The sequence below is a fragment of the Oikopleura dioica genome, chromosome XSR, assembly GCF_907165135.1.
Source record: "Oikopleura dioica chromosome XSR, OKI2018_I68_1.0, whole genome shotgun sequence".
Taxonomy (NCBI): domain Eukaryota; kingdom Metazoa; phylum Chordata; class Appendicularia; order Copelata; family Oikopleuridae; genus Oikopleura; species Oikopleura dioica.
This window is the reverse complement of record NC_137294.1, coordinates 7,340,742-7,361,406: the sequence shown is the minus strand read 5'-3', so window position 1 is coordinate 7,361,406 and position 20,665 is coordinate 7,340,742. Positions and strand designations below refer to the sequence as shown.

Below are 20,665 nucleotides of genomic sequence, written 5' to 3'. Positions count from 1 at the left end.
GAGAGACGCCGTTGAGAACCGATTAAGCCAAATTTGCAGGCGGCGCCTTGACCTGCGTCCGCGTTCAATCGATTTCAAGGACACGTACGTAGTCAGGCACATCGCAATCAAAGCTTGTACCCATGCTCTTGAAAGATGCCAAGAGTATCGCAAAAGCAAACTTACTCGTTAGTTTTCTCTTTTTGTCACACTGGTCTAAAAAAACGCGTTGAAATTTCATTTCAAAAGGCTCTCAACCAGAAGCTGACGTGGATAAACGACATCAAGAACGGGAATAGCGATCAGATCTTTGATGTGGGTAAGATGATTCTATAACCGTCCGGGACGGACTCGTATTTTGACGAAAATAGAAAAGAAACAACGCTAAGGTCACGGGTTCTGTATACTCACTGGCAATTGACACATAAACTTTCTGACGTTTTCGGAAGGTGGACGACCCCTAACGTTCAAAAGCAATATTTCCCTTTATTTATTAAACTTGCGTTCCATTGCTAACTTAGTGTTTCATCGTTTCGGACTAGAAAATCGGCATTTTAAGAGAATTAAAAGTTATAAATTGTCTAGTAGATCCCACTCTAAGGTTGGCAAAGCAAAGAAAGTTTTATGTCAGCTCCAAGAGGGTAGGGGAATCGTTTTCGGGTTTTTTTCATGAAAGGGTGTTATGATAGTTCCGCGAAGCACAAGTGTTCAAGACAGCTCCGTTCCGTGAAGGGTGCGGTAATGCCACACCTAGTAGCAAATGAGCGAGCGTGCGGCGTGCACACCCGTAATGCCCGCGACGCCACCACAATAATCAAGCACCATTGGTTTGAAGCCGCACTGCACCGTACCTCTACTCCGGTAGCCTGTACGTCCCTTAGCTGCGGTCTCGCCACCAGAGCTTCCTTTTTTTCGGGACATCATCGATAAGCGCTTTTATCTGCTGTTCGAGTTTATGTCAAACAAAAATTATATTGAATTGAAAGTATGTCGCTCCTGACTGATCAAACGTGTCTTCAGAAAGTAAATGAAATAAAAATGTAAGTTGAATATGTGTTTTCGTGTTATATACAATCAGGGAAAATATAAGAAAAGAGAAGCTGAAAAATGGGACTTCACAATTTCTTCAAAAAGTTTTGATGCTGCAGAGCTTCTAGCTTCGTTGAAAGACCGTGCTTGTGGCAAAGATTTTCGAGGAACTGGATTGTAGTGATAAGATTGTCGACTTCACGTGTGCAAATGTCATCGATGCTCGCAGGCGTCGGCACTCGTTTCTTAGGTTGCGTCATGTTTTCGATCGTGAGTACTTTTGCGGTAGAAATGACCGGTTTCGCGAAGCTCTTCTTCATTGAATTCTGAAGGGTACGTTTGCCATTGATCTCTCTCAGAACTGCAGGCTTTTCAGTGGCTTTGCAGGCTTTTTTAGTCATTTTTCGCTGTGTTTTGAAGAAGCTTAATGATTTTTGTGAGTTGTTGCCCCTTTGGAAGGGTTTATATTTGAGAAATGCCAGCAGGGGGTCGACACTTTGCGCCTTCTGGTGGCGCCTCTCCTTACAGCCCGATGACAGATGTTAATTGCCTCCTTAATATTTTCAGGCACCTTCTTCGCGGGAGACAACGCGTGGGAAATAAATTTCCAATTGTTTTATGATCGACAAAGAGGCCAGGTTTGAAATAAGGGGCCATATTGTCGTCAAAATATTTTCCTTTGGCCGTGTTTCATATGGCGACAAGACACGTTGCGATGGTTTTACGAAACCGAAATTCATGGTGAGACAATCTCACCTTGAATATGAGAGTGAACGCGTTAGAAGCAGTTCTTCGGCGTAATTTGGCAGCTGCTGTGGTGCTACTGCTTCGGTGCATGTGGCTGGAATGTGTTGATTACATCCCTCGGCCGAGCTGCCACTCGAGATAAGTGGCGCCGCGTAATTCCGCTTATTTTATGTTTGACGTAAAGCCACGCTCACGAGAAATGCTTTCTAAAGGGAGAGGAGCGCCCCGGGGAAAACGTTCAACTAACTCCACTTAAATTCACATGCATTCCTTTAGAAAGCTACGGCATTTCAAACCCGTTTATGAGCAGTTCAATAAAAGCATTCAAACGTAGTTTATCTGTTCGAGAATTACAAAATTTCCCAGTTGAAGGGAGTCTTGTAGCACTGTTTTCGGTGAGCACGCGATAAGGGCGCGTCTCTTTTTATCGTTTTTAGTAATCGGATGAGTTAGGCAAAAGTCCTTGCTCCCAACGTGCCCCATAACTCCCAAAACCATCGAGTTTAATTCTTTCCTAAAAGGCTTTTTAACGCAGCCTGCAAATTTCAATATGTTGAACCGATTTCCTAGTTCGATTAATTCCATCCGTTCCACCATTATTCGGCATAATGGGATCCAGGCTAAGTCGGCGAATTCTGTTAAGTGGTTCCGGACAAAGCCGTGTTTTCCAATAATTCGCCCTTTGATCAACTGTTCGCCTGAGCTAATTTGCATTTCGTCCCTTTGAGCAACCGACTCTCAGCGCATCCGCCCGTGACCCGCAGGGGTCCGCTCCCGTCTTCAGCTCTTCCATGGGAAAAGAAGCCGACGAAAAATATATTGGAGGCCTTTCGGATCCCATCGAGGGTTACCATATGGAAGCGTTTGATCGCCCAAACGCCGATTAAAAGTCAATTTCGCCACAGTATTGAGAAAACAAAGAGAAACAATAAACTTCAAACAATTTTCATTCATTCTTTATTTCGCAACGTTGTTTCAAAATTACACATATGTTCCACAGACGCTGTAATCGCAGAATTCTTCCATGCTGTCTTGGTATCTAAATGGTTTATCCCAATCATATTTATGCCCTCGAGGGACACTTACAGACTGTAGCAAGTGGTAGATGAATTTTCCATATCGGTGATTTCATTTACCTGTTGCAAGGTCACTAATTCTGAGTTTTATTAGGCTGTATTCATCCTTTTTATTGGGTGCAAAAGAAAAGCCATCTTTGAAATACAAAACTCTTTCCTGAATTTTCACTAAACGCAGCATCTGATTTCTGGGAGCCAACGAAATTTGTCGTTGGCTCAAATAAATCCGGGTCAAAGGCAGTCTGTATCGTCATCATGACTTGGAGCTTTTCGTTTTCATTTAGAGATACCTGAATAAAAAACAACAAAGACTCTGAAAAAGTTATTAATACCCAAGTGACCCCGACAGCTATCCAACAGACGAGTGAAAGAAAGGTTGACAATGCTAGAAAAGCAATGATCGTCGCAGAGTGAAAGTAATCTAAACTTCTTCATAACAACCCTTTACAAACTCAGACCTACTCTCGTCCAAGAATATGCCTCGATCTTGAAAACTCATAATTATTTTGGACTATAGTCTATAGAATATGAAATCGTCGCTTCATTTTATGCTAATTTCAATCGATTCGTTTACGAGTGTTTTATTTAGACTCAGCAAGATTAAACTATCATCAAAAATAACCAAGTTATTCTCACTACAACGTCGATAGTATCTCTTCTAGTCTAATTGCCTCTTCTAGTAGTCGCTTATCTCAATAACTCATTAACAATAAGCACTAGTTTTCCCGGGGCTCTTGAAGATAATACTCATTTTTTAGAATAACCGGTTTCATAAGCCAGGTGATTGTCCTCCCACTAAACACGCGAATATTAAAAACTTATCTTTATAACGACGAAATCCAGCTATTATTCAAAAGAAACCTATAAATCGAAAAAAAAAATTCAAACGTAATATTAAAAATTAGAACGAAATCGAGACAAGGTTCCATTCGGACTTATCTCTTGGAGATAAATTATCTTAACCGGAGTTTAAAATCGGAGGACGAATTATTAAAAGACGTTTCGAGTGGAGATATTATCATAATTTTGTTTCGCCGCTAACTTTGTGTAACTCGCGGTCAGAAATATGACAATGATTAAATTGTCGTGAAGTTATTGCTCGGATTGCGAATGTTTGTGTTCATGGAATTGGATTCTATTCGTTTATTGGAACATGCAAAGATCAGAGTTGGTAAAACACATGATAATTTTCTGGACAGGCTTCATGACGGTGGAGACCTCGCCAGAGAGTGGGTCTTCGAACGAAACTGGCAGCATTCCGAAAGCGACCTTCGCGTCCACTTTGCTCTTCTTTTCCGTGTTGTTCGAAGTTGTCGGTGTTGATGTTGGCGCGCTTGGATCCTTAGCGAGCGATCCGTCGTAGAATTTAACAGCTCGTCCATTCAAGTCCTGTGTTTCCCGGAAGTTGTTAACCAAAGCACCTTTTCACGTTTTTGAATTTATCCACTTCCAAACTGCTTTAAATTTCGACCAAAGAATATATTAAAAACGTTCCTTGATTATCATTAGAAAATGTGGTCATCTTGGCAGCTGTGGCGGCTTTGATCTTGATAGTATCTTTGAAAACCGTCCAGGTAACTATCTCATTGCAGGTAGGCGTTGTTAGACCGCCTGAACAATTAGAAAATTGAATAAATTGTCTTTTTTACCGTCGTATCTGTAAAATGAAGAAGAACCAACGTCATCGGTATCGATGATATGATTTGCAGACCAGAAGATAACTTCATTGGTTTCGGTGACATTGTTGTACGCCTGGACTTTATCATCGACGATGTCGGTGATGAGGTAATCGAATGGACCTTCATCGATGCTGTCATCAATCTCAAGCCAAAAACCGAGAACAGCCAGGTCGTCCTTAACAAATTTATGCCTCTAGAAATACATTGCGGCGGATACCTGATTTCCACTGGCAACAGCTGCGGACAAATCGCTGTGGGAAGATTTGTAATGGACAAAGTGCACTTCAGAAAAGTAGTGGTTTCCATTGAAAGTGTGTTCTGAGCCACCAGTGTAGCCGCCTTGCCCGTCGCCCTGTCCCCAATGAAAGTGGAATTGCGCGAGTTTGTATTCCTCAGAGAATGCTCCTCCGGTAAAAGTCATGCTTAAATCTAGTTTAGAGATGCACTATGTTGTTTTAGTACTCTTCGACGTCTGGAACGATCTTCACTCCGTGACCAGTATTTTTGACAGTCCATTTGTGGGGATTTTCGTAGTTGACGAAGGTGAATTTGTCGAACTTCTCCGTGACTGTTGTGAGGTTACTTTCGTCGACATCGATCGGACTTTGCCCGGTTCCAGTTTGGCAGACGCCTTGATCCCACACAGAACCAGCAGTTGATTGAGCAGTGTAATCATACACCGCGGGGGCTGCGAGGACGACAGATACGAATGTTCCTGAAATTGAGGCTACTCTTTAGAACGAAGAATATCTCTGGAAATTTATATACATGAGAACATTAAAAAGGAAGTATAACTAATAGTTATTAACAATATATAGCGATTATAGAAATTGCTCTCTTGATTTTTTAAAAAAGTTACCAAAAAGTTTCATTTTTAAAGATTTTCTGCCTTTTTCGAGTGAGAATTATTCTACAAACGAAAACTGGTCTGCCTTCTTCGATCATCGATGGTACTTTTATACGCGAAAATTTAGCGCTTGAGTGGTGAGATGGAACTTAGGTAGATACAGAAACCGATAACCTGTTTGTTTTCAAATGATGGAATTGTTATCGGTGCAATCGGTCAAGCAGAACTTCAATCGTGTTCCAAGACGATTTTTGCTTGAGAGGATTTTTGCCAGCTTTCTCAAACTGTAAAATTCGGTTCGGTCTAAACATGATTGAAGCTTTTCTAAAAAATATTTTCCCTCAAATGTATGGTTTATTAAAATATCATCATTTTTCATAAATAGTTTCAGTGTCGCTGTATTTAAATGAATCACTACTAGTAGATGCTCGATGAAAAAAATTCTTTGTTTGGCTAGTGAGGAGAAAAACTTGAGCGAGAGCCAAAATATCGATCTCTTCTTAATTCATTTCATTTTTTCGACGACTTGAAGTCTTTTAATTTCAAGAAAATTATGTTTTTGCAGATGAGAAGCTTGCCTTGGATAGTTACTGAGAATATTTTCAAACATTTACCGGAATTTAGCGATGAGAAAATATATTTTGGATATCTTTATAGCAATTGGAAGTATCTGGCTTCTCCAAAAACATTGGACAATGCATCCTCAATGATTTTGTTTTCGATCAGGTTTTCTTTGTTTATTTTCATTAAGCCGCATGTGCTCGCTTTATTATAATAATTCTAGTCTTGAAGAGTTTTTCTACATTCCAAGAGATATCTTCGCTGCGATAGAAGATGAACTTAAACGACGATGCGTAGCGGTTACGGAGGAAATTTCTTACGAGATAGGTTTGAATGAAATTTAAATTGTGAATTATTTTTCAGATGTTAAATTTAAAACTTCGCAAATCGGAATATCTGGCCCGTTATCGACTAAACAATGCCTCGATCAAGACACTTGTGCTCAGAAGATCTGTGTCAATGCTTTGTTTAGCATAAAGAGCAAAATTCGCGAAATTCTTGGACAGAGCAACATTTCTAATCAACACTTTCTCAGAAATGGTTCTCAAATATACTTTTATAATATAAATGGTATATGATATAGAAGGTCTTTTCCACTGCAAATTATGCAGTTAAAATTATATAGCTACAGAACCAACAAAGAAAATATTTGTATTTAATAAAAATTGCCGAAGATTGCGAAGAAAGAACAAGACTCCTTCTGCTAAGAATTATTGGCCATCTTTATCCTTTTGAAAACTTTCCGAAACAAATCAACGCGGACAAATAATGACGCGAAAACTCTTGAAAGGGTATTTTATCTTGGCAGTGAGATGATCTTACGAAATTAAATAGAAGTAACAAGCCATTAATCTGACGATTCTTCTTCTGAGTCATCATCGTCGGAATCGTCTGAATCGTCATCTGATTCATCCTCGTCGTCATCTTCGTCCTCAGAGGTAGAATCTTTCTTCTCCTTCGGCGCTTCCTGTGTTTTGACATTTTCGCTGCCTCTACTTTCTTCCTCGTTGTTTTCGTTTTGAATTTTGTCAACCTCATTCGCAAGCTGGCATAAAACACAGCAGCAGCAAAAGAAACTGAGTGCGCAGTCTCCACAAGCGTCACCGACGATAGAAAGTCGCGTTCTAAACTTTGTGCGAACAGAACCAACTCCTGCGCAGCACAGGAACGATGATATCGGCTCGGATATTTTCTAGGGGTATTGTAAAGATTTTGAGAAATCTCATGTAATATTTACCTCGGCCAATTCTGCACCAAGCATGCAGGGAATAATGCCAAGTGGGCAAGTATCCATGTAGTCACAGCACTCGAAGATATCTACCTTCCATTCTCGCCCCTTTCTTGATTCGCTTAATGATTTCAGGAATAAATATTCAGAATTTATCTAGGAGGATGTTTCATTTTCGAGGTACCTTTGAGATTCATCGGATAGCGACTTTAGCACTTTCCGCTCAAATGCGATGCAGCCAGGTTTTAATATTTCACCGGGTGCCTAGAAAAAATATGTTTCCCTTGTGATCAGCATAACGCTTACTTTCAGTTTTTCTGTTGTTTCATTTGCTTTACCAGACGACGATTTTATGCTTGTATTGTCGTCTCCATTGGTTGAATCACCGTTGGATTTAGCGGAAGTAGTTGAAAAGTCACTAAAACGCTTTTCCATGATTTTTATACCTTTTTTTACCTGTTTGTCTTCTTTAAGATGCTCTTCGCAAAAGAGCTTGGTTGGATTTTCGAAGGAACTTTTACTGGTTTGTCATCTTCGCTTGGAGTCTAAATGAAATGATAAGCGTGCCGCAATTTCGAATAGATTACCCTGTAGAAAAGTCTATTTAGAAACATGACTTTTCTGAATGATTTTCCCAGTTTCATTCGTGGATCTGGGAATTGACCGTTCATCATATTCCCTTGCACCAGATTTAATTGTTGCATTCGACCACCAGCAGGACTCAAAATTTGACCACCAAAACCCTAAGTATAAGTTAATATCAAGTAAATGAGGAAGACTGAGGTACGGGGCGTGGAGAAAGTTGATGTTGTTGATTTGCTGTCTGTGGAAGAGGAAAAACTCTATTGCTTGATCCAATCATTTGATTATGCGGCTGGTTAGGGGTCGGCTGCATTCCGCCTTGAAGAGAGTATTGACCTTGTTGCGATGGGCCACGGCTTCCATTTTTCGAACTTTTCAGTGGTATTCATTTGACTCGAATAGCGAAGGACTACATAGTCTATCTTTTAGATCAATGTAATTGCCCAGTCACAACGCAGTATAAAGTAAAAATACCATTCCCATATTGCGAAGTATGATTAGAAGTGTGCTGCGACGGGAATCTTGAACTTGGGCCTGAAGTTGTATTTCCTCCTCGAAAATCGTCATCATCATCGAAATCATCATGTTCTTCATCGTAATGATCGCCATAACGGCCCCGTTCTTCAGCCTCGCGATGGAGTCGAGATGCTTGTCTTGTTAGATTTCCAACAGTTCGAAATTTGAATTTTCGATTGTCATCCCGCCGGGGCTAAGCAAAGTAGCTATATCAATTAAAATACACATTTTACCTGTTCAGTAACAGGCCATCTGTTGCCACCCTCATCTGATGTCCTGTTTCCATGACTAAGAGCGTAGGAGACCTTGTGTGCTGCATGAACTTGATTCCATCTATCCGGGTAGTTTTCATATTCGTAGTACTCATCCGTCTCCTTTCCATATTTTTCATCTCGAGAAACGTCATCCGAATAAGAACCCGAGTATTTGTCTGCATCTCTTCCCCCTCGACGATCATCCCTTCCGCCTCCTCGACGGTCGTCTCTTCCTCCGCGATCTTTTCGCCTTTCTCTTGACCTTGATCTATCTCTTCTTGAGCTTTTCTTTGAGCTCTTTCCATTCTTTCGTCGTTCTCTGCTCTGTGATCGTGATTTTTTATCCTAGATAACCCTTGTCTTCGGCGAAAGTGACTGAGGAATACCTTGGATTTGCGCTCTTTTGACCTTCTCGGAGATTCTTTATCTCGTCGATGTCTCTTGCTGCTCTTTTTGCTTCGATCTTCTCGAGATTTTTCGTTTTTATCTCTTCTCTAATATAAATATTCGTATCAACAATATATAAAAATCGATCGCTACGTATAAACAAAAAAAACGACATTTACCCTTGATTTGGACCTAGAACCAGGACTGCGATCTCTTCTTGATTTCTTTTCTTTGGATTTTTTATCTCTACTTCCCATTTGAGTCTCTGTAACTTCAAGTAGGCTCGTGTAGTTTCTTTGAGATTACAATCATCCCAAAAACATTCAAAGTTCGCTTAAACAATGCACAAATTTGACGCGAAAGTTCTAATGGCCGCAAGTACAGAGACAGTGCAGGAAGTGCTCAACCGTTGTGCTCAATAATTCACTGGACTCGATCAAATATGCAAAGGAGCTCTGGTACAAAAAATGACGTCCGTGTTCTATCACTTCCTCTCATTCCAATCATTCAAGCCTCTTCTCAATTGTATTTTACGGAAAGAGTGTGACCCCAAACTCAGGGTTTGAAAAGTCTGAGCATGAGCACCGAGCATGCTCAGCGTGCTCAAGCTCAACGGAAATCCCAGCGTGTCGTGCTCAAGCTCAATAAAATCTGAGCATTCCCGTGCTCATGCTCACGAGTCTCTGAAATACGTGCTCAAATTCTCTGAGCACGTCTGAGCAAAAATTTTCTTCTTTTCTTTATTTTCAAAAATATTACTTCTTTCGGGCCGTCTCAGCCCCGTTCCAAGATTTTTGAATTAAAGGGGCTTGACGGTTCAGCCAAAATTTGAGCTCTCCTTGCTCAGCCGTGCTCATGCTCAGTCAAAATTTGTGACTTTTCAAACCCTGCCCAAACTCGTCCTTGTTGATTTCATCTAATGAAATCTGTTAATACGCCGAAAGGCACAACTAGCTGTGAATAACAAAGGATACTTCTAAGAACACAACGAGCTTTGAATCGGAGTAAATATAAAAATATATTTATTGGTTATATGAAATTGCAGAAATATTTACGGAAATAAGAATTATGGAAAGATAAGTGGCAGCTTTGATAAATGAAAAGACTTTTACTAAAAGTAGAATTCGTAGTCTAACGAAGGAGATCTTTAAGATGAAGCTCCTTTTGGGCCGAACGCAGCTTCGGGGTCATCACCATTGTCATCATCCGTCTCTTCGAAGTTTCCGTCGCCGAGTGGATTGTAAACCGTTTCGCCGGACATGGCCATTCGAGCCAAATCGATGACCTCATCGTCGGCAAATTGGTAGTCGTCGGAATAGGTGTCGGACTCACATTCGGAATCTTTATCCGAGATCGGAATCGGGGCCAAAGATCGTCGAACGGGCTCGGCGCTATGAGAGAAGCCCTTCGTAAATACTGGTGGGTCGCAAACGGACTTGGTTGGCTTGAAGGGCTTCTGTCGCTTGATGAACTTAACCATTATTTTTAATTTGCTGTTATTTTCTACATCGAGTCTTACCTTAACCTTATGTTCGCGATTTTCACGGAAAAAGGTGTGGCGGAATTCATCAAATTCACCACTTTGGGATGGCCTCGAAGTCAGGGGATCAACGATCCTTGAAATGTTGCGCCGAAATTGCTTGAAAAAAAATTAAAGAAGTTGAAGGTTAAAACGAGTTACCGCATAGGTATGATCCTCAGCGGATCGCTTGACTTTTCTGAATCCATAGAGATTCAACTGACGGATCAAACTTTGATAGTTTGATGTCGTGAAGAGGGTCTGGTTGTTGACATCCAGAACCTGTCCAGGCTGGAGGACCCATTTTTTGTTGATCTTAAACTCATTTATTAAGTGTTCTCTTTAGTTTTAAACATACCACAAATGTTGTGGAGCCTGGTGCATCTCCGTGGCCGTTTTCGGCACGTACATCAGCATCGCACCCTCGTCCCGACCAGAACATGCAGTGATAGAATGGGTTGTTTACGATGTACCAAATCTTTTTAGGGAATTGAAGATTTGATACTTCCCCACATTCATTTGGCGGAATAGGGGCCATAACTGGCATCAGGGCTGGAGTGGGATAGTCGACGACGGCGGGATAGTCGACGGGGACTACTGGGCGGTTATCGATGATTTCGACGTGCTCCTGGAATTTTTTATTTTGAATAAACATAATTTTCCAATTCAAGAGATGTTAAAATTCGTTTTACCTCATTATCAAGGATTGCTGGACCAGCCGAGTAGTCCATAGTCAAATCGATAGTGCGAGCACTGATTACATCTTCGTACTTCTGGACTTTAGTGAACGCTTCTTTGCCCATTAGGGGAAGATTGTTAAGACCATTTAGGTGGGCGTTTTCCAAGGCAATCTTCATTAATTTTGACCGTCGGCACATGAAGTCGATGATTATCAATTGCGGGATCACGACTTAAAATTAAGTTTAGAGGTAGATGGGCCCATTAAAACTTACGCTGACGATCATGAATACTCAAGCTTCGGAGGCTTTGAGTTAGCGGCAACTCATCATCATCCGAGTCAATAATAAGAGTCTCGACAGGTTCGTCCCCGCAGATGTCAACGATGGCCTCCACCTTGCCCGGCTTCTTGGCGCTTCTCTTGGCGGGCTTTTTCTCGCTTCGGGCCTTCTTTACTTCGGCTCGCATCTTGGACAGCTCAGATCGCGAAGCCTTCGGAGTGGAAGTTTTGTTTCCTCGATCCGCTCGACTCTTGGGGAACAAGATGAGCGGTGGGCGGTACTAATTAAAATTAGTTTAAAAAACGACTCAGTTTCAGAGAAAACTCAGCATTACCTTTTTCACGACTTTTTGCTGCTTGTTAACCATGGAAGCTTTTCGTCGGGGAGGACGAGTAGACAAGTCAAGAGGTTTAGTCAAGTCAATAGTCAGATCCATGCTCGAATCATCATTTGGTATTTCAACCGTCGAGACCTCAGCAGTGGAGACATCATTAGTCGAGACATCAGCAATGAAGCCGTCCCCAGTCGAGACATCAGGAGTCGAGAGATCAACAATCGAGTCATCAAGAGTCGAGGCCTCAAGAGAAGAGACTTCAGAAGTCGTGACCTCAGCAGTCGCAGCCACCGGAATCTCAATTGGAGCATCCGCGTCGTTCTCAAGCGCTGGAGCTAAGCAAACCTTCTTAGCCAAGGAGTCACCAAGACTTGGTTCAAGCTCGTCCGGTGACCACATACGTTTGGCGCTTTCAGCCATCACTCGTGGTTCTCTTAACTGCTGAAGATATTTTAAATTTTGTAGTTTGGTTCTTGAAATCAGGAATTAAACAGCAAAGGTAATGTACAGCTGCACTTTCTGTCAAAATTTGATGAATATTCATCTGCCCTCAAGTTTTTAAGGTAAAGCAGCAAGAATCGAAAAAAATGTGAAAGGGATGTGAGCGTTTTCTCTGTTTTCTCTCTAATGATGAAATTCGGCGAATCACAGCTTTATATACCCCGGTCCCTAACAACATCACGTGACGGTTCTAGAGAAAAATGGAGGCCGTGAAACGAACAACACGGGTAAAGCGCAAGCTGTGAGAGCCATGTTTTGAAGTTCAGTTTACGCCTGCGTATTAAAATTTTATCCCGATTGGATAATTAAGGGACTTGATGACTCAGACTGGGACCACACTGATAAGCGCCGTCTAGCAGACTTTCTTCCTTGATTCCAATTTAACTATCGATAGAAATAACATTTACGATAGGTCTTTTCTTAAATATTCACTGCTGGAGAACAGAAATCTAAGTAAAAAGTGAACGAAAAGAGGAATAAGGAAGAGCCGGAAGGGATTCAGGAATCGAGAGAATTTTCCCGCTGGCTTTAGGGGGGGAGGGTCGACGAGAATCGGGATTTCCGTGACCGAAAATGCGTAAAACTCTGAATAGATAGGAAAATTTTGACTGTTCAGGAAGAAAGAAATTGTTTCAAGAATAAAACGAAAATGGCGAAACTCAATAAGTACAAAAAATACTCGTCGACCCCTCCATCGTATACGATATCTAAGATACTAGATAATCTCAGCTGGTTAGTATATTAACATCGAGAGAACTTGACATAATATAAATTAAAATAAAAACGATTTCTTATATATAATACACAACATTTAGTTAGAAAAAGAATAAGTTTTTTTGTTAAATGTGAGGTAGAGATAATCATCAAAACATCAGCAAATTCGACTAACCTCCGGTTGGATGCTCGGTTGGAGGTCTCAGGCTGGGACTCTCAGCATCTGGCGCCCTCCTTTGGATAGGGCTCATGTATAAATGCGCCTTCAGACCAATGAATCGGCAGAAAAAACAATCCGTGTCACAACAAAAACCTTAAAAATTGAAATTCATTATGAAACTCAGGTCTCGTACTCTAGAAGATGCTCCCGAATCTGCACCATCGCCAAAGAAGATCAGAATTCAGAAGCCTGATGACTTCGAGGTGGTTCATCCCGGTTCCGTAACATCCTATGGAGAATTCGGAAAATGCGACGGGTCAGAGTGCGATGGGTAAGATTGATAGAGCGAAAGTTTTAATTCTAACTTTAAACATTTCAGAGTACCTGAAGAGACTATGAAAATTGACAACGGGAGACTATGCAGAACCTGCGCAAAAAGACACACGTCGATCTCCTTACTCAAAACGGAAATTTCGAAGACTCCGATGCAGAGTTCAAGTGCCCAGTATTCTCTACTGAGGGAAGCTGCAAGTCGGAGAGAATCACCTTCTGGCAGTTCTATGTTGGAGCTTGCTGCGAGAAGGCTTCTACATGGTTAACAGAGAATGAGAAAGGTAGAAATTTATAATTCGAAATTTTATCTGATCTAGTAATTACTATTTATAAATACTCATAAATCTTTAAGCCCAGAAGAAAAAACTGCATGTTGTCAAGAATATGAAAGAGGAAACCAAGCGAGATAAAATAGAAGCGGAGGAGGAATCTGAGAAGATAAGAAAGAAGATTGAAAGCTTGGAGAGTCTTCAAGCAAATCGTAGATCGCTCGTTGAGAAAACCTTGAAGAGCATTCAAGAGACTGACAAAGAATTGGAAGAGAAAAAGAGAGCCCAGGGAACCGCGGAACAAACGCTTAGGAAAAGAAATCTAGCGATGGACAAGGTGTCCATGCGATACAAGCAACTGTCTTACGAATATCACGCCCTCACCAACAGGGATGATGACGAGGGTGATGATGAGAGCTCAGGTAATAACCGTTTTAAAATGCCAATCATAGTTTTATTTTAGGCACTACGATTTGCCGAGTTTGCTTGGAGAAGTACGGCGACAATTTTGCAAGGCGTAAATACGCCCTTACTAGATGCGGCCATGTTGCCTGCAGGTCCTGCTTCGATCAAATTCTCGCAGGCGAACGCTACGATGGTAACTGTCCTCACTGCCGGTCATACTTCGATGTCGATGAAATGATCAGAATTCACGAGTAGCACACGTAAAGCATCCCACTGATGAAACTTTCTTCTTCTATCATCTGCAAACATAAAAAATCAATAAATTTGAAAAAAAAAAAGATTTCAAAGATTTCGTTCTTTCTTTTGCAAGATATTTTTGAAGAAAATTTCGATTCTCTTTCCCCTGCTTGCCACACCTGCGACGACACATGCGATTTTGCAATAAAAGCTCATTCCAAAACAGAAACTCTTTTCGAATTTTGAAATTATCAAAACGTTTTGATTGAAGTAATTTATTTTTCGCGGTTATAGGGGTCAACCCCTATACCCGAAGTGTACAATTTTAGTCGATTACGTGGAAATAAGCGCTAATAATAAACCGCGGATCATGATCTCAACTAATCAGGGATTAGTGGGATCGTAGGCAGAATGCCACTTCGAGTATAGGGGTTAACCAGAATATTTGTATTGTTGAACTTGAGTTAATCATGAATTTGCTTATATAAATAAACATCAATAATAATTATATACAGCAAAGCAGTGAGCTGTAATCAACTAGAGGAAAACATTTGTAGAATCAATGTTTGTCGTTCTTTATAAGTTTGATAATTAGGGCTCATGCGAGAAATAACAGTTTTGAATGGGAATTGCTCCGATCTAAAGTCTTTAATTATTCAAGCATATACAAATCAGAGGCAAGGAGAGTTGAAGCTAGATTACTGTGTTTCAAATAATAGATTTCCTGGTGAGCCATAATTAAACCATGTAACGTAAAACAGAATGCCAAAGAATGAAAAAGAAAGATATAATCTTCTAGAGGAAATAAAGACCAATTAGAGCTAAGCTGAAAGATTGTACAGCCGTTTGTTCACTTTCACTAACTTTCAAACAAAAATTGAGCTAATTAGAGATGCAGCTCTTTTGATAAATCGAGCAAAGAGCAGCGCGAAAGCGAATTTTGGATTTGGTAAGTGTGTTCTTTACTAAGGGGATTTTCGCCCCTACCAACGATCTAGAGCTCGTGTCTTATCACTACGGAAGGAAATCAATCAACGGCGCTGGAAATATAGTTAAATCGAAAAGATGGGTGAAGAATACAAGGAGGATAGGACGTGTATGTTTCAAAGCCTTGATGAGCTTAATTAGAATACTTAAATATCATAGTTTATAATATCGAAATTATTATCATTATGCTATGAAAAGAGAATGGAAAGAATGAAGCAATTGAGCGGGTCTAATCAGATGAGTGCTGCTGCTGCTTCTTGTTCTTCTTCCCTTCTTTCGCTGATTTGGCCGAGGAGTCGCCTGAGCCCGCGTTCTGCTTACTTTCTTTCTTGGCGCGCTCCTCTTCGTTGACGCGCTCGTAAAAAAGAATGTAGGCCGACTCCAGGTTGCCTCGTCCGGCGCTGGAATCAGTCAGACCGAAGAAAGTCTCCAACTCCGCTTGCGGCAGAAAGTCCACTAAGAATCAGTTTACCCGATTGGATCAAAGTTTAACGCATACCTTCTTCATCGTCGAACACCAGCCACTGATCGTGGTTAGGATGAGCCCTCACGAGCGTTATGTAATGACCTCGATTGATTTCTTTTCCACAATGTACAACAACGGCGTTAAGCTCGTACAAAATAGTACTTCCGTCATCTTTCGAGTATTTTGAAGAAGGAATGCGTAATTGTCTAGAAAAAACAACCCTAAAGAAGTCGGATCAGTTTCAATGCAATCCAAAGAGTCTACCTATAACTCAGTTTTGTCATATGGCTGCGTGCTCCGTCCTCGAAGCGGAATCGTTTGAGGTGCAGGGCAAGAACTTTCGGAAAGCTTCGGATTTCCAAACTTTTGTGTGCTTCTTGCTTTGAACAACACACCTCACAGTAATATTTGTGTTCACCTTTTAGTGTTTCTGAAGCTGCGTTAGTGGGCCAATCAACGTTTCCGTTATGCTTACCTGTGGCACTGAAACTTTTAAGGCAGTGATTAATAGATGTATTGGGCTCAATGTCGACGGATAAATCAAGAAATCGCTCATCCTTTTGATTCACAGATTCGCAACGTAGACATCTTGTCACATTAGTCATCACTCCCTAGAATAGATGTCAATTTATTCGAAATATTAGATAAACCACCAACATACATTATATAAATATTTATATGAAATGCACCTCAAAGAGCTCGTGGACCCAAGTTTCTTGATAGTCGCAATGGGAGTTATGCTGATGCGCGTTGTCGGATTGTGCGTGGCTCACTTTGTGGGTGCGAACGATCTCATCCCTAAGCGTATCGCCTATGTGATTGAGAAGAAAATTGAGGAATTCTTGAGCATCGTGTTGGAGTACATTGTCGAAGGCATCATTCTCTTTCTTGAGCATATGAACGAACTTTGTCGGCTTAATCGGCTGCCTCTTCTTTTTTGCAGAGAGCTGATTAAAGAGATCCGCCAGGCACCAAATCAGAGAGCCATCTGTCTTCTTAGACTGCTTCCGATACTCCAGCACTCGTTCTCTGAAGGGCTCGCAGAAATATAAGGCCTAATAATTCAGTAATTTGAGATTAATGAGGACGATTTACCTGTAGAACAGAATTGCAGTAGCATGTGTTTCCGAAGTTGATGAGTCCGTGGTGATGAGTGGCATCGATTTTCGGCGTCTCAGGGTCCTGGTCTGGTGGAAAAAACTTCCCCCACAGACCCCGGATCATTTAGCCTAATCCGATAAAATAAATTCTGAAAACAATCTTTCATTTGACTTCAGGAAGTCACTTTTTCAAATAATTTTGAACGAAAGGCATAAAAGCTAAAGAATATTAGAAATCTCACATTTGAACATCCAAAGGGAAAATAAATCAGGGGGATGAGGGACAGAGACACTGGCTCTAAAACGACCAGCATCTAAGAATTAAGATGATTGAGCTTTTAGCGCCATAGTCTAGGCTGAAGATAAGTACGAAATGAAAGTGTTTATCCTTGATTAATTCATGCGTAATGTGGTAATTGGCGAGCGTAAGCCGCAATAATATTTAAAGTTACAATATAAATGAATGTCAACTTAAGCAGTTTCGATTACTAAGAAATCGTGGGAGAAAATGCGTATGTTGACGTCATGATAATAGTGTTGGTTCGGTTATGTTTCAGGAAGAATTGCGGAACATGTTTGAACTAGGGAACTGGGATGCTAACCAAGAACATGAAGAGGATATTAGTAGAAAGCCCCTCCCAGAATAGGTGAAGGAAAGAAGGTTTGAATTTGAAGATAAAGAACTGTACATAAACGAGGTCTGAATTCGACTTCGACGGGGCGTAGTGTTCATTTCTATGCTTTCCGTTTGAGCTGATAGACCTAGTTTACATGACTATATATTACAAGCTATGCTCGAGAATGAATGATATTTTACACATTAAAATATAGCAGTTAAAAACTGCTCTTTGGAATTTCCTGAAGCGAATCAGTGGACAGCTACGGCAATCAACCTTCCATTCCGAACTGTTCTGTGAATTCTTGTAATTTTTCCAGGTCCTCGTCATTAACTTAAATTATTCAAATATATTTTTGAAAACCCAACAAGAAAATACCTGCTGGCCTCGAGTTTCTGAGGGACTTTTCCATGTCTCTCATGTCAACTTTTGGCTCAAGAAGTTTATCGCCAGGTACCTGAAGCCAAGACATTTCTTGGGCAGCTGGGTCTGCAGGACTAAAAAATACAATGAGAAAGCATATTTATGGTCAAGATCGATAGTAAATGAACACTTGTGCTGGCCTTTGTTTGCAGAATGCCAAGTTGTAAAAACAGCTTAGGATGGAGATCATTTTCTTGTAAACAAAAAAGTGAAAAATGGTATTTCGCGAGTTGAGCAAAATTGTTTCTTGCACATATTCTTTTAAAAGCACCAACTTACGAGCAGGGCGTGAGTAGATCATTGACGATTTTGCTTGGATCGTTGGGTGAAGGTCCGGTTACTTGTTTGAAATGAGTAGCTTGCTGAACTTTCCGAACGGGCTCCATGAGAGCATCTCGAACGGCGATGCCGATATCGGCTCCTGAGTATCGTTCAGTTTCGTGGCCCAGTTTTGTGAAGTCTGCATCAGTGAGGCAGTGGCAATCATCAGTGCCAAGATGGAGCTTGAAGAGAGCAGTTCTAGCTGGCGCCTCCGGTAGAGGAATGTAGATTCGTCGCTCGAAACGTCGTCTAATAGCACTGTCGAGCACCCATGGAATGTTGGTAGCGCCGAGGACTAGAAAACTCTACAATCATCTCTGGAAAAGGTGTCGAACCTAGAACGCCGTCGTTATCGACGCCGACTCCTTGCATCTGAACCAAGAACTCGGTTTTTATTCTGCGTGCCGCTTCAGACTCATTGTCGCTTCTAGAGGATACTAGAGAGTCGATTTCATCGATAAATATGATAGACGGTTTTTTCTCACGAGCCATTTGAAATAAACTCTTTGAGAGGATTGCGAATAATTCTACGGCGATACGGGTATCGCGAAATAATTAAATTCTTATTCGAGCGCTGCGTCACATTCATTAAACCGGTTCGATAAACTCGCAAGTGATAACACTAATAGTCACCGTTGCATTTCAATCCCCTTCCTTGACAAGCTTCTCAGACTCTCCGAGCCATTTCGATACTAAATCGGAGGAGGAGATTGAAAGAAACGTCGAGTTGTCAGCTTCGGTGGCGACTGCTTTGGCAAGGTATGATTTTCCAGTTCCGGGAGGTCCAAAAAGCAAAATACCTCGCCAGGGTTTTCGCTTTCCGGTGAAGAGATGGGGGAATTTCGTGGGCTAAAAGATGCACTGTCACGAGAAAGTTAATATTCTCAAACTTACAAGGATAACAGCTTCTTTGAGTGCCTCTTTAGCTTGCTCAAGGCCAGCAACATCGGACCATTTAACGTTAGGCTTCTCGACAACGATCGCACCCGCCAACTGCTCGTTGAATTTGTCCTTTTCTTTATCTTCCTTATCCGCGGAGCCACCGCCTCCAGAAGTCGCTTTCTGCGGTTTCTGCTGAGATGGGTCTTGTTCGTTGTTCACGATCTTCTTCAGCTTTTCTGCACGGGCCAAGTACTAAAGTCAAGAAATTTACGAAGCAAGTATTAAAAGTAACAACCTCTTCACACTTGGCACGTATCGTTTGCTTTGCTTTTTCAGACTGGGCTTCATATTTGATCGCATGAAGAAAGTGCTCCACGCCGTTTTGATAAAGCTACATTAATAAGATTGATTTTATCGAGAAAAATGAGCACTACCTGAAATGCTTTCTGGTAATTGCCCGCAGTATCCTCTTCCGTGGCCTTGGTAACAATTTCGATTGCTTTTTGTAACATCGTCATTTTCGATTAATGCCCGAGTTCTAATCCTAGAGCATGAGTAGTATTTTTCTCGACGCAACAAATTCAGGAATAGATTTTATTATTCAAAATTTAAGGGGGGGGTCGACGAGAATCGGGATTTTTTCAACCAAAATTCCGGAAAAACCCGCTTTGATAGAAAAATTCTGATTGGTCAGGTGGCTAGAAATGCCTTTGAAAAATACAGCGGCGAAAACTAGAAAAAAATTTTTTTTGAAAAAAATTTGGGAAAATCGCGTCAAAGTGGGGTCGTCTTTCAACCAAAAAATAGCGAAACCCTTATTTTTTTTTCTTTCTTAAATATAAAATATAAACAGTTCAGGGTCTTAAAAATACAGCGGCGACTGAGTTAATAAATATTAATCAACTAGAAAAAATTTGCTTATTGACTGAAAAAAGTAATGATTTCTCGCTCGGCGCGTGACTCGCGCCGTCGCTGCATTTCTATCCGAGCTGCGCTCAAAATGATCGACGACGGTTTGGAAGATTTTCTTTGGCTCTTGGTCCATGTTTTGTGTCGTTTTGTGTCGTTTTGTGTCGGTTTGTCTGTAGTTGTGTCTATATAGAGCGGGTATCGCAGTTTTATTTTTACTTTTCAAAATGGGAAATAAGCATAATACAAGAAATAAAAGAAATTCAAGAAGAAAATCGGGTTTGAAAAGAAAGCCAAAAACAGAGAATAAAACATCGGAGGAAAGAATTCCTTCCCAGAGATCCGAAAAATCAGAAAATTCAAAATCAAGCCAGGATTCCACGGACTTCAGAAGTCCTTCTTACACCTATGTTGAACAAGTAAGCGCCATGGTAGAAATTCAATTTTGAGCATGCATTCTAATCTGAAAGAAAAGCACAATCGCTTTCAAGCGAGAAATATATAATTTTCCAGAAGAAGAGCTATTCGAGTTGACAATTTCTTTCGTTTTCTTGTCTAACAGATTTACTCATTTCAAAATAAGATGATTTGTGAATGATGAATAAGGAAAATGAAAAACTATAATCGACCGCTTACAGAATTCA

At 40.9% G+C, this 20,665-nt stretch overlaps 4 protein-coding genes across 4 annotated transcripts; 1 reads left to right on the top strand and 3 right to left on the bottom strand.

Annotated features, from left to right (window-relative positions):
* Positions 1–3,961: 3,961 nt before the first annotated feature.
* LOC145707248 (putative carbonic anhydrase 3) lies at positions 3,962–5,443 on the bottom strand. The gene is made up of 6 exons (XM_081784742.1): positions 5,370–5,443; positions 4,973–5,225; positions 4,728–4,932; positions 4,481–4,685; positions 4,329–4,442; positions 3,962–4,255 (listed from the first exon to the last, which is right to left on the bottom strand). Exons 1-6 carry the CDS (start codon positions 5,380–5,382, stop codon positions 3,975–3,977), a joined length of 1,071 nt encoding a protein of 356 aa, XP_081640868.1. The 5' UTR covers positions 5,383–5,443; the 3' UTR covers positions 3,962–3,974.
* Positions 5,444–13,219: 7,776 nt separating this feature from the next.
* LOC145709079 (uncharacterized) lies at positions 13,220–14,334 on the top strand. Its single transcript, XM_081786762.1, has 4 exons — positions 13,220–13,403; positions 13,452–13,686; positions 13,758–14,096; positions 14,138–14,334. The coding sequence occupies exons 2-4, from the start codon at positions 13,491–13,493 to the stop codon at positions 14,332–14,334; spliced, it is 732 nt and encodes a 243-aa protein (XP_081642888.1). The 5' UTR covers positions 13,220–13,403; positions 13,452–13,490.
* A 432-nt stretch (positions 14,335–14,766) lies between these two features.
* LOC145710080 (ubiquitin carboxyl-terminal hydrolase 46-like) lies at positions 14,767–17,025 on the bottom strand. The gene is made up of 6 exons (XM_081787768.1): positions 16,865–17,025; positions 16,459–16,824; positions 16,245–16,380; positions 16,034–16,199; positions 15,803–15,990; positions 14,767–15,759 (listed from the first exon to the last, which is right to left on the bottom strand). The coding sequence occupies exons 1-6, from the start codon at positions 16,991–16,993 to the stop codon at positions 15,533–15,535; spliced, it is 1,212 nt and encodes a 403-aa protein (XP_081643894.1). The 5' UTR covers positions 16,994–17,025; the 3' UTR covers positions 14,767–15,532.
* Positions 17,026–17,050: 25 nt separating this feature from the next.
* On the bottom strand, positions 17,051–19,698 carry LOC145710079 (vacuolar protein sorting-associated protein 4B-like). The gene is made up of 8 exons (XM_081787767.1): positions 19,547–19,698; positions 19,408–19,503; positions 19,125–19,364; positions 18,888–19,079; positions 18,566–18,737; positions 18,189–18,525; positions 17,865–17,983; positions 17,051–17,819 (listed from the first exon to the last, which is right to left on the bottom strand). The coding sequence occupies exons 1-8, from the start codon at positions 19,628–19,630 to the stop codon at positions 17,758–17,760; spliced, it is 1,302 nt and encodes a 433-aa protein (XP_081643893.1). The 5' UTR covers positions 19,631–19,698; the 3' UTR covers positions 17,051–17,757.
* Between the last annotated feature and the right edge of the window lie 967 nt (positions 19,699–20,665).

Coding starts and splice junctions, on each gene's coding strand:
- LOC145707248 (XM_081784742.1), bottom strand. Junction 4,933..4,972: donor ATCGTTCCAGACGTCGAAGA/GTACTAAAACAA, acceptor ACTAGATTTAAG/CATGACTTTTACCGGAGGAG. Junction 4,256..4,328: donor CACATTTTCTAATGATAATC/AAGGAACGTTTT, acceptor CAAAAACGTGAA/AAGGTGCTTTGGTTAACAAC.
- LOC145709079 (XM_081786762.1), top strand. CDS start 13,491: ATGCAGAACCTGCGCAAAAAGACACACGTCGATCTCCTTACTCAAAAC. Junction 13,687..13,757: donor GTTAACAGAGAATGAGAAAG/GTAGAAATTTAT, acceptor TAAATCTTTAAG/CCCAGAAGAAAAAACTGCAT. Junction 14,097..14,137: donor GGGTGATGATGAGAGCTCAG/GTAATAACCGTT, acceptor GTTTTATTTTAG/GCACTACGATTTGCCGAGTT.
- LOC145710080 (XM_081787768.1), bottom strand. CDS start 16,993: ATGATCCGGGGTCTGTGGGGGAAGTTTTTTCCACCAGACCAGGACCCT. Junction 16,825..16,864: donor ACTGCAATTCTGTTCTACAG/GTAAATCGTCCT, acceptor CTGAATTATTAG/GCCTTATATTTCTGCGAGCC. Junction 16,381..16,458: donor GGGTCCACGAGCTCTTTGAG/GTGCATTTCATA, acceptor CATCTATTCTAG/GGAGTGATGACTAATGTGAC.
- LOC145710079 (XM_081787767.1), bottom strand. CDS start 19,630: ATGACGATGTTACAAAAAGCAATCGAAATTGTTACCAAGGCCACGGAA. Junction 19,080..19,124: donor TCAAAGAAGCTGTTATCCTT/GTAAGTTTGAGA, acceptor TGCATCTTTTAG/CCCACGAAATTCCCCCATCT. Junction 17,984..18,188: donor GATCTACTCACGCCCTGCTC/GTAAGTTGGTGC, acceptor TGTATTTTTTAG/TCCTGCAGACCCAGCTGCCC.